A 17,121-nucleotide genomic window follows, 5' to 3' on the forward strand; every position below is an offset into this window, starting at 1 on the left:
CTTTAACTTTTACCAAAGTAATTTTTTGGTAAGATACTTAAACTTTTACTCAAGTATCACATTGTGGTACTTTATACAACATTGATAAAGTTTATGTGAATGCTAAACCACTCAGCAACATATTAGTTCTGCTAATAGCGGGTTAGCAGATGGGCAGAACGGTGCCCACCACTGCCTTTGTGTCATTTTGGAAAAGCGTCCATGTTTGAGTTCAGGTCGAAACTCATCAAGGAGATCGTTAGGAAGCTGATGGACTTCGAGTTTGGACACAAAGGTGAGATTTAATCTGTCTAATTGCTGGGAGAAATTGGTTAAGGCCTTTCSATTACATGATAACATGTAGGGATTGAGAGATCAGACGTCTGCCAAGATGTTTCCTTCCAAACAACTCATGCAGCACCAACTGTATGATGTAGAACATGTCAAAAGAAAAGCATCACATGAYGTCTACCTCCAAACTTCAGGGCTTACAAACATCTATTCAGATCTCCTGAAGCACAACATGCTGACAAAAGCTGTTCTAAGTGGATGTTTTCCCACATTTAAATGCAAATCGCAGCACATCTTAATGAAGAACAGATGCATTACACATTACCTAATGAGTTACAGGCTCAGGGATCAAATGAGTGAAGCTGAGTGAACATCAAACAGCCAATCATTCCTGGAGCAAAAGATTATCYGTCAGCTCCAAATCCCCCAACAGCTCCAAATAATCGGATGTAGTCCCATTATCACAGGCGCAACACAGGTGTGTGTCTGCTCACAACAATAATAAAAATATCACCTGCCGTCTGTCGGGTCTGAACAGTTGAACGCATCAGAGAGTTTTAAAAAAAAAAGATAAAATATCGCCTGGATGGACGACAGCTGAGGGTGAAGTGAGGAGGAAAAAGTGCTCACCTTTGCAAAGTGAGTCCAGCTCCACTGCAGTTACATAAAGACCCGTGTCAGCGCCACAAAACCCACAACTACGTTTCTAAAGAAATGATTATCCCTCGCCCCAATTATGTCAAGTGAGAACACAATGTTTTAGTTAACTCTGGAGTGGAGGCCTGCACAAAGTGAGTGGTGTGGCAGGAAACGGAGCACTATCAGGCTGTCAGAGTGGATTACAGTGACGGAGCACCTGCCTCTGCGGAGCTGAAAAACACCAACTTAAAAACCACAGAGCTGCTGCTGAAGTCAGCCACTCCTTTATAAAACACTGCATTATCTGAGGCGACATGAGCTGAGAATAATTATTTAAAAGCCAGATGAGGACAAAGCTCTGAACAATATTTCACTGTTTGACATGGTGTCTCTATTATAACGTGGCCAGGTCGAAAACGTCATTAGAAAAACATTTTTAAGTCATTTGTTAAACTTGTGCAGGTAAATACAAACAAACTGGTACCTTTGAAGAGGAGACATTTCATGCATTTAAATCCTTTTCCTTCAGTTGGAGTCCATGTAAAGTGGAACTGCAATGCTTTGGTCTGAACTCCTCCTTATAGTAACTCCACAAGCCCCGCCCCTTTTTGGAGGTGTGTCTCAGATCTACTCATTTTGAGGCTGTCACTTTAAATCCAAACAAGGCGCTTCACACTGAACTGAAAAGCTCCTTCAGCTACAGACTGCTGCATCCGAGGTGCACAAAGGAGCGTCATCACAGATCCTTCCTCCCTGCAGCTGTCGGACTCTATAACCTGCACTACGCCCAAAAATCACAGTAAGTGTTTACACACCTGCTGCTGCCCCAACAATCATTTGTACTGATACTATTCATTGTCATTCCTCATCTGAACAATCATTTGCACCACACTATTATTTTTAAAGTTTAAAAATAATTTTGCTGTAATTGCACGTGTTTCTCGTCTGCACTGTGATAATTTACAGTTGTCTGTTGCGATTGTTTTGCACTGAAAATAKGCAAATTCTAATTCCTAATGTCAAATTCTGATAGGTAACTACAGTCTCTAAAACAAAACATATTTTTTAATATCTGCACAGTCCTTTTTATTGCATTTTTATTAGTAGTAGTCGTATCATTGCTAGTTAGTGGTAATTTCATTTTTTGTGCACCGTCTATAATTCGTAAACTAACTAGCTAACCTCTGTACTGATGCTGCTGACACCTGAATTTCCCTCGGCAGGACAATAAAGGCYATTTCTATTCTATTCTTCYACACTCTGCCCCACTTCAACTTCCAGAGTGGTCTATTCTACTTTGATAGAGGGGTTTACGATTATATAGCTGCACAGAAAATAATTTGATGTAATAGTTTAGAAAACATCAGAAAGATAAAACTAAATATGAGAGACTCCAAGTACACAACAATGCATTTAATGGCTATAACAAGTGCATTTTGCATGAGATGTCCTCTTTAAATACAGTTAAATTAAAAGGTTAACGCTAATTATTCATCAGTGCACCACTTTAAAATAATCTTATCCACATCTGAGGTAAAGAAAATGTTTATTTGTGCCATGTTAGAGTTCCTGTTTGAAGAGGAACAGCAATTTATTTTGTCGGATCATATTACACTCAGCTTTCTTGCTCTGTCTCGACCCTCGTTTTCTGAGCAAGTTTTGACATCCTCTCCATAAACTCAGCTGCCCTTTCATCGCTCGGCCGTTTATTAACTGGACCACAATATAAACCTCAATGTCTGTCAGGTAAAAAAGCTCACCGTGCCCCCCACCCCCCAGCCTTTAGGTTTTATTTTAAAATGTCTCCTCTCCACAGTTTCTCTACATGTGATTGCTGAGCTGTAAGAAAAATAGTGAAACAGTTATTTCTAATTTATCCAAGGAACTCAAGTTAAAGACTTACAGCTGCTTTGATTGTTAAAATACAACCTTCTGAAATGGATAAATTAAACAGAGTCTTTTCAAGATGATTAAAATTTCTAGACATGTCCATTCCTGGTCCCTGAGGGCCACTATTCTTAGTTTCACAGCTCTTCAGCAGGTCTTCAAGTTCTGTAAAAGTTCAGCAGCCAAATGTCATGAGACAAAAAGCCTTAATGAAAAAGTAAAATCTCACATTTCTTTTATTTTTAAACACCAAAGTTATATTTGTGACACCTCAGAGTTGTTCACATTCCTTACTTTGAGTTGTTCCCACCTTATTCTTTTAACATTTTTATTCACTTGAGCAACATTAAACAGTTATTTTGTTAACGGGTTTCTTTGAGCAGTTATTAACGGTCCACCTGGTACCTCACCTAAAGACAAAAACCTGGGCCAGGACTTTGTAGCTGATCTCTGGAAGACGTCCTCCACTGAGGAGCTGCATCTGATGGGAGACAGTTTTACAATTTGGGATAAAAATCTGAGTATTTTTAATCTTGTAAAATACGACATTACTTAAGTGATAAATCTTATGTCATTTCTGTGATGCATATGAGACTATAAGAGTGTGARCTTGTGTCAAACGTTTGTGTTTCAACAAAGAACTTTGTAACCTGGTTTCATCCAGCCAATGAATAAAAAAATACAACCTCTGGACAAAGAAACATCTAAGGCCCTGTTCACATGTGACTGCTCTCTGGAAGTGTTGGTGTTTCAGTGTTTAATGGGGTAAAAAAAATCCCTCATGTACAAGGAACCACTGCAGTAATGTGGCAGAGTTGCATCAAACTGTTGTACTGTCTCTTTAAAATGATTGTATTTTGACCCAAACTGTCTTTTATGCCGAGTATTAAGATAAAATGTGTGGTGTTTGGTGAAAATGGCACAGAAAAGGAAGGGCAAAAAAACAACCTGTTTTTATCTGGCAACCCTGAGGCTCACTCATGCACTGATCATGCAGCAGCTGCAGGATCTTAGTTACATCCAAACCTAGTGAATAAACCAACGTTCCTTCAGACTTTATAGTTTTTGGTTTTGCTCCTACAAGCTGCAAAAGGTGAGTAACAATAAAAAACACACCTGYTGTCTGTAMTTTATTGTAATTGTTTTMGCCTGTTTCAAAAAGTGCCGTGTCAGAATCAGATCACAGGTAATCAGCTGGATCGCAACAAAAATGTTACATTTTCACTGAAAACCAGCTCTGTGTAAACGGGGACTAACATTTGAGATGATTGTCTACTTTGACACCTGAGTTGACAGATTAACAGGTTTCTGCAGAACCTGAAGACCTGCTGAAGGAGCGACATGTAATTCATGGTAAAGAGGTTTGGAAATATTCCTCTCAAAAGGTGCAGCAGTAAGTGAAAATACTGTTTACTGGATGCAGACCAAAGCCTCACCGAGCTCTGGTAAAACTGAAATGCTRCTTTGTGAAATCAGTACCTTCTGAAGTCAAACTGCTCTGACTGATGGTCTCAGCTGCACACTGTAATCACAGCCTTCACCACTCGGAGATCCAGCAAGCTCAAAATTTGTACCAGTTTCCTTTTAAACCTTTTCACGCTTTAAAAAAACTGTTATCAGCGACCTGAAGGCATCAAATCACCATTTTTTCTGCACCTTTTGCGACATGACAGACAGGTGCAGAAACAAAAGGAGGAGCGGCTCAGAATCATTTTCTCTTGTGTTTGCAGGGATAAAGTCTGAGGAGCAGTTCGGCTCCAGAGCTGGGAGCCACGTTTCAGGCAGCTCAGTGCCGCCCCAGCATTAATGCAGAGGACATCAAGGATTACTTGGCATTTATTAAGTTGTCAAAGTCAAAGTGGATTTGTACGAGTCCGGATCCACAAAGAGGCAGCGGCTCGGCCTGCGGCTGATAGCRCTGCCTGCTTCTGTCCAGTTAGCGGTCAGCTCTGCTGAGGCAGCTGCAGTTAAACACACTCTGACTTCTCTCCTGCTGCCCTTCAAAGAAAAGTGGAGATTATTCATGGAAACAGTGGGCTTTGCTGCAAACTGCTGCTTTTAGTCTGATTCTTTTGCAGATACTGAAGAAAAGACACTGAATAATTTGTTTTAAAAGTAGTATAAAAGTAAACAGTTATTTTTTTATTTTACCAGGTAAAATATTTAAATACATGAACTGGTCATTAAATCATTTAGAGCAGGAGAATAAGACAACTGGGAGTAAATGTTGGTTTGAAGAATCAGCATGTGGTTAGGAGCTGAACAGATTGTTTATAACTATTCAGGTTTTTCTTGTTTTTAAAATGGTCAAAACAAAAAAAAGTTGGGATTCAATCAGTTACTGATTATTTGTTGTTCAGGGTAACAATTACAGTTTTTCAGTCTGTTAGCACAGCGTAACTCTAGCACTGAAAATGTGTGCTTSTCCTTTGGAGTGACATCTCATTTATTCTTCAGCTTAAACAACCTTTTAAAAAACAGTAAATACATCTGTCAGACTGCATCTGTATTTTATGAAATACGCTGGTGAAGACTCAGTTATCCAGGTCATGATCAATCAAAAAGTTAAAAACAAAAACTGGACTTTCAGTTCTAAAGCTGAAATTTAACAACAACTTTAGAATTGAAAGTCCAGTTTTTGTTTTTAACTCTTGATTGTTACGTCCACTATAGAGGGGGGAAAAAGTAACATTTTCTGACATAGAGCCCGCGAGGGGACATGGTGGCCTTTTTTTTCTTTTCGTCGTTTATTAAAAGTCGTTTATCTCTATTGTGCCTGCTGGTTTATTAATAAATTCTCATGCTCACCATTATAATGGGAGTTAGTCTATTTTAACTCTGTTTTGGAATGAATAGAAATCACGCAGCCATACATGGAAGTATGTAATATGCAGAGATTTTAACTCAGCCACAAAATATCAGTGTCAACTTCCTGAACTTGTGGCAACATCCTTTTTGGTAACCAGATATTTCAAAACAAAAGTCTGATTTAARCAAACCTTTGTGAAGGAAGGCAAAAGTAMTGCCATGTAACACTAATGCTCATTTACTGATTTGTTTAGGTGCACCTCTGTGTTCATGTAGAAACTAATGAAGCTCTGTTGTGGACAAAGCTCCACATGAAGCAGTTAAGGGTCAGAGAAATCCTGGTGTCTCAGGCTGACTTCACCTCAGCTGGTGCTCCAAGGATGAGTTTGTCTCTTTAATATCTCTAAATAAAGATCCTGTAGGTGTCCTGGCTCTGGRAAGGCTGAGGGTTAAATGTGTTGTTGGATTAAACCTCCACAGTTTTCTCTGACACGGCAGGTTTTTGTTGGTTCTGAATGAAGAGAAGAATCTGGCTCTTTCACCTGTTATTGTCTGACTGTGTGAAGCAGCTCCAGGTCCACATGCAGATGAAACCTTTCCAAACCTTTTCTGTTTGAAGTGAGAGGACYGTGGCTTCAGATGAAGTGCAGCTAACATTTAATAAATCCTGGATGAACATTCATTACTGATGTTTTTTATAATCAACTGTTGTGACAGATAAAGGGAGATATAACGTGTGTGACATCAATAGTTTCATAAAAATYTAACTTCCACCACCGGTAAGACTTCATAAGACCTGATCAGATCAAACACGATCCTCTCAACATGAAATCTCAAAAGAGGAGATTCTTACCGCGTTGTTTCCGTTTCCATTTAAATGTAAGCCGCTGTCGAAGAGCGGAGAGGCCACTCGGCTGTGATCCGGCCCCGGAGAACCTGAGGAAGAGACAAAAAGAGGAGAATGATTCATCTTAAGAGATCTAAAGAATTAGGTTAAATTGCTCAGTCCAGCCCATGTGCATCACTTTTCATCCCCTCTGTAGTGGCACACTTGAAGGATTATTATTGACTTTACTGCAGCATCCTGCCTTTAAGCTAAACACTAAAGATCACAGGCAGCATCCGGAAAAGAGGAATGCTGCTCTTTGATGATAATTTAGAGAGCCTGTGTGGTTCAGTCACACTCTAAAGTGGAGCAGGAAGTCTCTGGCCTTTTCTGACTCGTGATTTGTCTCATAGGAGGGAAAACAAAAAGCTCCGTTCTCTGTTTCATCAGGCCAAACATGGAGCTGAAGTCCTCTGATTTCTATCTGAGCCACGACACAAAGACAGATTCTCTCACAGCAATCACTTTTCATTCAGAGATTTTATCAAACATAAATATTCATTCACTCCTTGTAGTTTTAATCACTTCACATCTGTGTGCCCTTAGGAATCAGATCAGTTTTACATAATGATTATGATGTTTGCTGGTGGAAACTCAACTTATTGACAAAAGAAAGTTCATTTCTTCTTCTGGCTTATAGCAAATCCAGACAACAATTAGAGTCAGCTCAGCGGGGTGGATGTTTGTTTCTTAGCGAACGATTAAACATCTGACAGATCTGACGAGAGTTTAATGACGGGAGCCATAAAAAACGTTCAACTTAAACTGAAATCTATGAGCGCCGATAACTGATTATTTTCTCTAAAATAAAAAGTGTCTCAAGGGAAGAAATCCATTTTCTTCCACTTATTTGAACAAATCAGAGGGATCAGGCTCAGGAGGAGTAACCACACATTCTGATCCCTCGCCCCAACCCAGAGGGAGCAGTCCTTCTTTTTCCAGCTACACRCTGGACCATAACCTTCAGGAGGCACCATCAGACCCTCCAGCTGTGGCAGACCACCCTGTCCATGACTCCAGCTTCAGCTCCTCTCCATGAAGACCACAATCTGGAAGCTGCAGCCCTGGTGGAGCCCAACCTGCACCAGGAGGAACTCCGACTTTCCCTCATCAGAACCATTCAGAGCGTTGCTTTGACTCATTCATGCATGTTGGAGAAACCCTTGAATCTCCTGGGGTAGCTGTGTGGAGGTTGTTGGTACAAAGCTCCTGCCTGGAGCTCAGTCTGCAGCTGAGCCACCCCTCCCAAGCATTATTGTGTAGACGTGCTGAAGTGGGAGTGTCTGAAATGGTAGGAGGATCTTAAAGAGACAGAGGCCAAATATAAGGTGTTTATTTCTTTTCATAACAACTAAAGGTAACGGTATAGAATTAAATTATGTGCCTGGAAAATACAGAATACTCCTCCTTTAAAACCCAGCACCCCTACTTCTGTGGTCCAACAGATAAAAGCCACAGATCCTCCTGAACTCAAAGTTTGAAAATCTGTTTTGTGCGTCTTTTCAACCCCCTGCAGTAAACTCATCAGGGAGTCTGGGTACTGTCCTCCAGCTTTAACATAAAAAAGATGAAACTGCRCAGAATTTAGATTTATAACAAACAATAAGTACTGAAGCTGGTTACCTACTTTTATCAGCTGAACAGCTTTATTGTTAATATTAACGAGAAACGTGCCACAAACTAAGTTTAGTTTCACTTTTGCTTTTAAAATATTTTGTGTGCAGTTTTTCCCACCTGGATCATTTGAACTTTATCTGTCCAACTGGAGATGATTTCAGGGTTTSTACTTTTATCTTTACAAGCTGCTGAAGCGCAGCTTATCTCCGTTTCTGATTTTACTGCCTCCCTCAAACCGAACAAGGCAATTTATCTCTGAAATAAAAACGCCCGTCGACTGAAAACAGAACCAAAATAAAGAAATAAAAAGGAATAATGCTTGGCCGTAAATGGGGTTTGCTTTGCCGTTCTGAAAATAGCCGGCGAGGTTTATTGCGGACCTGAACGGCGTCGCAGCCGGTGAACGCTCACCTAGAGGCAGTTTGAGAAATGATGGGACTTCTCGCAGGTAGCGAACGGTGATGGTGACCTCATCGCCGGCGGTACGCAGGAGGTGAACCTGCCAGCAGAAACAGATTGATACGGTTAGCGGGAGAGATCTCTGTGATAAAACCTGATCTCGTAAACCAAACGAGAGATTTGTGTCGAGCACGCGGCCGCAGCAGATGTGTGAAGAATCAGAATTTACAATCCGACTGAAGTGTTTTCTCTGGATGCATTAAAAGGACAGGAGCTGAAGGTCAGCTCGTCTCTGGTGACAAGTGGCAGAAAAGTGGCACACAAAGCAGCTGTGCTCTGAATGCTTTATCATCTGGGGCCTAAATGCTCTAAAGAAGAAACTTAAAACGCCCCGTTATGGTGAGGCATTCGTGTCAAATTAGATTTATGAAACTTCTTTGCATCTTAAATAAGAGAAGACAGAAAAAAGGCAGACAGGCTGATAGATGGGACATGGGAGGTCACGTCCCTCKCGTCTGCAGCAGCTCGTGTTGCTGACAGACAGACAGGCTGCCATTAAAAGCTCTGGCTTGTGTTCTGAAGAGAAACTGCTCATTATGCATTCTGACACTCTGGAGGTGAAGATAGTGAGAAGAACAGCTGTTTGGAGCTACACGGAGAGAGAAGTGTGGGTGGGCRTGTGGGAGACGAGGAGGGGATGGCAGGCGATAAAAAAGATATTTAACAAAGACGGGAGCTAAACGGCACGAGTTCACAAAGCAGCTCAGATATTAGCTGCTTCCATTTTACAGACGCTTGAAAAAAAAAATCAGCTCATTTTCTGTCTTTTCATTTTCAGTCAAACTGCATCAAAACAGGCAAAATGAGCACATGCCACATTATATAGAATAAAAGTTGTCAACATTTACTTTGGCTGCATTTCTTTTGACATTTGTTGCATCATTTAACAAAAATATTTATACTTACAACTTCCTGATGGGTGCAGTGCTCCACATTTATGCCATTGACCTAAAGAAATGAGCACAAAGGGTTAAATAAGTCATTTATATACTGTATTTGTGATGTTAAAGGAAAAAAAGATAGCTGGAGCAGGGATGAGCAACTGGTGGCCCGCGGGCCACATCTGGCTTTCAGGTGTCGTCCAACTGGCCGGCCAATCCACCCCCACAAAAAKCAGTTCTACTTAAAATAACCCACTCAAAGCAGCTCTTCGATTTTTTTATTACAAAAATCTAAAATTATTTCAGCGGCACTGAATTGGTTGTAATGACAAAATCTGCCACTAGATGGCGTCTCCCACGCAGGTGTCACTCGAGAACATCGTCTTCTCTACCAGTGAAGAACAAATTTAACCATAGCTTAGAACCGAGGAAAGAATAAAACTGGACGGATTAAAAAGAAACASGTTTCAGGTGAAATGGGAGGTAAATTACAGAGTTTAGTCTGTTTAGAGACGCTGTCAGCCATGAAGGATTTTAATAAAAGTGACATGTTGCACAAAGCTAAATATGAGAAGTTTACTTAAGTCACAAGTACATAAACGAGACTTTTACCAGAAACATAACAACCAATTTGCAGATAAACAAGATAAAACTAATAATTTTAAATTAAAATAAAGATCTGGGATGGCAGCAAACAACAAGAATTACCCAAAGAAGTCAGAAGACACAGAACTAACCGGAGCCAGGAWTCACGAGTCAAAGAGGACGACTGAATCAGAAGCAGAACTATATGTTGACAGGAGGAGGGTGAAGGACTGGTGGGAACAGCGGAGACCACCGAGGTTAAGGAGCAGGTGTGGCTTCGAGCAAAGAATAAGACAAAGAGCTGCRCTTTTTCCCACTTTTATTTTTAAACAGAGTCCTAATTTCCCGCCCTTATCCCTGAAAACTGTCCCTTCTCAGCTGGTCCCTCCTCTTCAAATGCTGCCAAAACCACTGCGCTGCTCATTTACTGAGCTTCTCCTCCTGATGAGTCGCAGAATTCTGCTGTGCCACGATTCAGATACGCTGCAAATAAATATCAAGTAGAGACGATCCAAAGCTGGAGGCTGCAGTGGTTCCATTCATATTTTAATTCCCAATAACCTCCAACAGGAATGTTGTTATATAGCTCTGCTGCTCATTCAACCTGTTTAAAATTCTAGATAAACAGCACATGCAATAAAAAACCCCAGACAGATTCAAATTAACTTCAGTGAATATACATCAGACAGTGCCTGACAGTTATTCTGAGGAATATTGGTTCCTATTTGTTAGTGACCTGCTGAATTATTTAGCGCAGACTGACAGAAATGTGGTGGATAAATTGAATCTGGAGTGGTTAGTATCACGATAAGAGCATGACAAAAGAGCACGGAGACATCCAACCACTCAATCAAATTATGCAATATTCAGCTCCCTTTTCCTCTAAATTAATTTCACTGTCAAAACAACAGAGTCCAAATTAAGTTTCCTCTTTCGTCGGCGACCTAAACCGGCCTCCAGGAAAATAAGTCACAAACCGATGTACCCACCTGCAGCACGGCGTCGCCGACGAACAGCTTCCCCGTCTGATCGGCTGCGGACATCAATCGTCAGAGGTTAATGAAAACATTACAAAATAATTGCTCATTTCATACAAGGTAATGTGGTGGAAATGGCAATCAGCGTCTGTCAGAATCATCTCTGAGAACATCCTAAAGGTTGAGGAAAGAACACAAGAAAGCTTGAAATTGGGAACTAATTATTATAAACTCATTTGCAGCAAAGGGAAACAGTGGAAGTCTTGTTGCGATGATGTCCTGAAGACATTAACGACGTGTGTATAAAGACATTAGGACRCATACATTTTACAGCGGTATTTCCAGGGCATTAAGCTCTCGCAGCCACTAAAGACTTTGTTTGTCTTTGCGTTTAATGTGTATGTTGATGCCATCGAGGCTCGTTTGGAGACGAGCCATTTATCTCTGCTACAGTTCGGGTCACTGGGTTTGACAGCTGTTAGGAGAGGCTAATGAGAGCAGAGATTATACAACACAAACTTTATCACTTCTTACCTACTTGATCTTTAAAAATCTTGGAAATGACCACCGGCACGTTGTGCTCTGCACCTCCCTGAAGAAGACAAAGCAAAGAAAAGCTGAATAATGTGGAGTTTTTGCTCTCCTCTCCGCTGTGGTGTCTCCATAATGAAATCTTATCGGCTTACTTTGATGCTTAAGCCCAGGCTGCCAGTCGCTTGTCTTCGTAGTACAACAGTTCTGTGCTTTAGAAAGGGGGAGTTTTTTTATTGGCAAAGGGATACCGTGGACACTGAAACAGTACTCTGGAGTTGCGTAGCATGAATTTCAATGCACGTCCCGAGCGCACTTACATTTACTTGGGATTCAGTTCCACTCGTGCAAACCACGTCCAGCTTCTGTATGGTTAATGCGTCTCTGGTTAATTTCAGGCAGACATCATAGGTATTGTTGGTCTCCTCATTGTAGAGCAAAGCAATTCCTGATTTTGTCTGTTGTAAATGAGAAGAGCATTGACATTTTGCCAAGCAGAGCAATTATGCACACAATGAACATTTTAATCCTCTTTTCTCAATTTGTCTTTTTTGTACGCAGTTCTTCTGTTGGAGTTTTGGGTTAATTGGTTTTGCTCGACACAGACAAACCTTTGTGTGGGAAGAGAAAAAATAAAATTTGGGAAAAAAAGGCGATTTATACTTTTTTTCTGCGCTACAAGACAATGGATAAATGTGATTTTAGAAAATTGGAGGTGATTTAAATCTTGACTGAAATGTCAACTTTCATAAAAGAACGCATTTTTGTACAAAAAGAGAGATTCCAGGTGCAAAAAAAATCAGTTTGAGCAAACTTATAAGTATTGTCTTATTCCATATCTATTATTGGCAAAACATAAAATGCTTTAAGTTCCAAAATGTGTCAAAGTTTAATGGCATCAAAATATCCAATAGCTTGAGTTTAGGAGCACAAGGATTTTATATCAACAATCTGCGTGTTTTTGGTTGGTTTAGAGAGAACAACACTGAACTATAACTGAAAATCTAAAGCAAATCAGCAAAACTAAAATAAAATATCTGAGCTACTTGTTACACGACTGAACTGTGCAAATATTGTTGTGAACTCATGTTGACATTTAGCTTCAACCTGAAACTACTCTGTGCTTTAAAATTCACACTAAACTTTTAAAATTCAACTCTTTGATAGGAAAATAAAAAACAACAAAAAGGTTGCATTTCCTCAATGGTCTGAGATGGGGGGGGGGGGCATTACTTTGTCTGCTCAGATAATATCAACATTTATTATTATTATTATTATTATTATTATTAACTGTTTAATAATTAAATTAAGCATTTCTTCTGTACTGTGAAAGTCATTGGACAAAATCTGGGGAAAAAACTGGTTCAGTTCCTTTCTGATCATCATAAATCAGTAAATTCTGCACATTGAGTTTAAACAATGAAGCTGCTGCAAAACTAGAAGGAACAATTTATGCTAACCCCAGCTGTATTACATTTGTGAGAGCTAATATATCACACAGAGTTGTGCTCCCTCCTCATATTGGTTATTTCCAAAGGCCTGACTTTATGTGGCGGTTTTATAATTTCCTGAGCTGCAACAAGCGTCAGTATGACTGATGGATAAGAGCAAATGTGGCAATTTGATGAAACAAACAGCAAGCTAATCTGAAATAACCCGACTATAACAAACAAACACAGCTGACTAAAACAAAAGTCCATTCAAWGCTTTGCATACACAAAAACCACAAAGTTTAAAACAGTTCAACCAGTTTATTCTAAAAGAAAACCCAAAGAATAACTTTTACAACACCAGGAAGCACAATGTTAAATGTTTTAATTACAATTACAGTTCAGGTTGAGATATTCATCAGCACATAAGATAGTAAGAAATGAAGGCACCAATTTTACTTGTATCCTGAAAGAAACAAAATGAATTCACAGAAGACAAGTGGGTGCAGTTTACCACTTTGTGTGAACTGCAGAATAGGATATGACTCCCTTTTCATTCATGTGCTCCTGAGGGACGAGTGCGTGTGAAGAAAAAAGGTCACAACCACTACATGAGTGAGGTCAAGCAATTCTCTTTTAAAGACACTCCAGAATGAAGGTCGGGAACTGCTCCCATCCAAGATGACAAGAGGAGAAATTAAGGCTCTACTGAACCGAGGCGGCAGCAGCAACACCTGCGACATTCAGACACAAAACCAACCAAACATTTTTATGACACCAGAACAGTCAGGGAGGGGAAGAAACCACGTTTCTGCTTTTCATTTCCAAGACTAAAAAGACGGTTCTCTTATAAACCGCTTTGTTTCCAGACAAATGAGATAAATTTATTCCTCTGATTAAAGACTTTCCTTACAGATTGCAACTAAATGCATCAAGTGATTAAAACAGCTTATTAAACAACATTAGTACAAACATTTGATCTTTAATAGAAATTCAAAGTATTACATAGATGGATCGGTGCGAAACTGGACTCTGTACCGGTCTGTTGTGGTATGACGTTAGTCTACATTGCTAACCTCACCTGTAGCCACAAACTTTGGGTAGAGACTGAACAAATGAGATCAGATACAACAGGTCAAAATGAGTTTTCTCCTCAGGGTAGCTGGACTCTTCCTGAGAGACCAGGTGAGATGTTCAGTTCTCCAGGAGAGACCGAGTCACTGCTTCTCCACATCCAGAGCAGCCAGCTGCATTTCATTTTATTTGTGACAACAATAAGTAAACTACTGAGGTGTAAAAACCACGTCTTCTGGTTCAAGTGGAACTGCTGCTGCTCATTGAAGAGAGAAATTCTGAAACAGGCTGGTTGAACAGCAAGAATCTTTATTTTGCAGTCCAGGAGATTACAGCCAAAAACCAAATTATGGCCTTCAAGCCAAATGATTCACCAAGTAAGAAAGATGGAGAACGAAGGCCAAGGGTGGGGGCGTACAATCCTCTTTATAGGCTTCACAGTGTGGTTCAACAGAGGCATCATAAATTTTGTCATGGTATACCTTAARCGTTCCTCTTCCTAATATGATAATATGTGCCGAGCTCTGAAGCTGGAAAACCATGAGACATCACATCTGTGCATTCCTGAGAAGAGGCCCCCCACTCTTGGACACTACACTACAACAAACTCAAAGGCAGTGGTGGGCACAGTTCCCCTAAAGCACTAAAAAGGGAAACAAATTTCCTGATTAGTGCTTTAGGGCTTTTGCTAATTTTAAAATGTATTGGTGGATTAGCACTTGCTAAATTTAAAAGCACTAACTGAGGTCTATAAATGTTATTGATCAACATTAATGTTAACAACTGAGGGTGAAAGCTTGTCAATCATTTTGTTCATGTGTGTCACTTATTTACAAGGTGACAATATATTGACAATATCAACACAAATACAGCTGTGGAATGTCAATGATAAGTCTTAAGAGAGCAACATGACAATATGTGAGTCATGTTGTCTGTTGAAGAATGTTGATGGGTTATTTTAGTGCCTTAAAATTACCTTTTGCTAAAACTTTCAGTGCATTAGTGCTTTAGAATTAGGGGCCTAAATATTTGAGTTAGTGTTTTAGGGCTTGTGGAACTAATTTTTAGATTAGTGCTGCCCACCAATGTTCAAAGGAAAAGTACGTAAAATTAAACCAGACCATCGAGCAGCATGATGCTGAAGATGAGAGGATGATGACAGAAGGTAAGCTAATGGTAGCTTTTTATTGTTTAGTTAAACTTGTGGATTAAAAAAAGACGTTAGTCTCTGCAAATGACTCACGTAAAGTTACTCATCGCCCGGTGAGTGAACAATCAATGAGCAGCAGTAGCTGACATCACATCGAGCCGAGCAGCCCGGCCCAGATAGAACCACAGGTCTCAGGGTTCCAGAAATCAGGGTGGAACTGCACCATGAGGGCTAATGCAAACACTCTTAACCCGGGTTTGAAGCCAGGCCGGCTCGTGCTGACCCGGGCTGGGTCTTACAGTGCACAAAAGGTCTTATGTCTCTCGGCTGGCCTGGCCTTCCGAGAACCTACAATCCTCCTAGAAAAGCTGTGGAAAGGTTTGGGCTTCCCTGATCAAGCTGCTGCCCAACTCGGAATAAACAGAAGATAAACAGGCAGACGGATAAATAATACTATTTATTCCTGCATATAAAAAGCAACCAGAAATCTTCCCAACAAACATTTACAGTCAAGTTCCAGATTAAACATTTAATCTCACAGTACACATTTTGCAAATAGTTTATTTTTCTATGTTTCTTTTAAAAGGAAAATAAATGTTAAGCGTCAACCTACTGCAACCTGACAGCAGCTGTGAAATAAATTCTGTCTCCAGTCTGAGAATGGGAGGTTCTGACACCGTCTGGTAGGTATGGTAATATTTCTGATTGTGCACAAGAATGAATAACATCTTGTAAAATCTAATAATATTTTTAAAGAATAAAAGGATACGAGAACAAAGCAATTCAAAGCGCTGTGATGAAGTGACCTTTGATGAACGCCCCTCAAAAAGGAGCAAAATTAAAGCGTGAAAAACAAACGTTTCAGCTCCTGACTTGAAAATTTTAAAAAGCCCCACAATCCTGTTTTATTAGGTCTTGTTTCCAAATATTAGAAACTTGCCAATTTCCATCTTAGGTTATACAACCTTTTATTCAGTTGCAAACATTTTATATTAAATTTTTAGCCAAACTAGAAAGTTTCAGGGTTTTTTTATTGGTATTTTTGAAKAAGCACTTCTATTTTTGCCATGATAACCGTTCCACAAAAGTAAAAGAAAATATTTTTCAATAATAGTTTATCTGTCCTATTTACAACTGTCACAAATGTGACAATTCTGACAGTTATAATTATTGGTTTTCTGTTTGTGAACCCCTCTGCATCAAAACACAGACAAGGTAAAGTCAKTCCAACTGTTTTTTAAAATCCATTTATCCTGTTTGTTAAAAACCATTACAAGAGTTTTGTAATGAAAATGTATATAGTATTTTAGAGAAAACAAACAGGTGGTTTGTTCCAGAAGAATCTGACAATGGTCAAACTTTAGATTCAGGAAGACAAAGGTTTTACACAGTTTATAGAATTATACTGTAGCTCTTTGTACTTGGAATCAGTTTCTGATGGTGAGAGACTTTAGGTCCTCTTCCCAGTAGGGGATGGTCGTTTAMAGCGCACTCARTTTCTGGTTAGCTTCTTAGCCTAGCTTTCTTCACGGTCGAGCTGGTGCACTACATTTGTCACAGACAAATGTTAGCGACTGGGTAAACTGGGTAAACCAGATCCAATCATTTTAAACTTCAACAGAGTCCACGCCGGGGTCTGGGGCTGGGCACTGGGGTGKGTGCCGGCCTGGCCTGGTGACTGCCTGCTGGGGCTCGGGATCTCTGGACCTGTCAGGCTTTGGCCTGGAGGGGGTGCGCCCTGGGGGCCTGGACCTCTGTGCCCTTTCCTGGATCTGCTCTGGTATGGCGGGTGCTGTTGGGGCCCATGAGTTTGTCGTTGCTGGTCTGATCTGTGGTGTGTGTGGGGTGCGGGTGCCCCTTGGGGCTCTGCGTTCAGGATCCCTCTCAAGCCCTTGGGCTCTGGTCTTCCCTATGTCTGCCTCGTGTC

At 40.3% G+C, this 17,121-nt stretch overlaps 1 protein-coding gene across 3 annotated transcripts in view; it reads right to left on the bottom strand.

The window, feature by feature from the left end:
• Positions 1-17,121, bottom strand: part of sntg2 (syntrophin, gamma 2) — a 74,809-nt gene that overhangs the window by 44,123 nt on the left and 13,565 nt on the right. For all 3 annotated transcript variants that reach the window (XM_014013739.1, XM_014013738.1, XM_014013740.1), the window contains 7 exons: positions 11,861-11,998; positions 11,696-11,752; positions 11,544-11,601; positions 11,022-11,065; positions 9,473-9,514; positions 8,519-8,606; positions 6,458-6,540 (listed from right to left, as the gene is read on the bottom strand). In XM_014013739.1, coding sequence (XP_013869193.1) covers positions 6,458-6,540; positions 8,519-8,606; positions 9,473-9,514; positions 11,022-11,065; positions 11,544-11,601; positions 11,696-11,752; positions 11,861-11,998 — 510 coding nt within the window. The remainder of the gene's footprint in view (positions 1-6,457; positions 6,541-8,518; positions 8,607-9,472; positions 9,515-11,021; positions 11,066-11,543; positions 11,602-11,695; positions 11,753-11,860; positions 11,999-17,121) is intronic.

Source organism: Austrofundulus limnaeus, unplaced genomic scaffold, assembly GCF_001266775.1.
Source record: "Austrofundulus limnaeus strain Quisiro unplaced genomic scaffold, Austrofundulus_limnaeus-1.0 Scaffold105, whole genome shotgun sequence".
Taxonomy (NCBI): domain Eukaryota; kingdom Metazoa; phylum Chordata; class Actinopteri; order Cyprinodontiformes; family Rivulidae; genus Austrofundulus; species Austrofundulus limnaeus.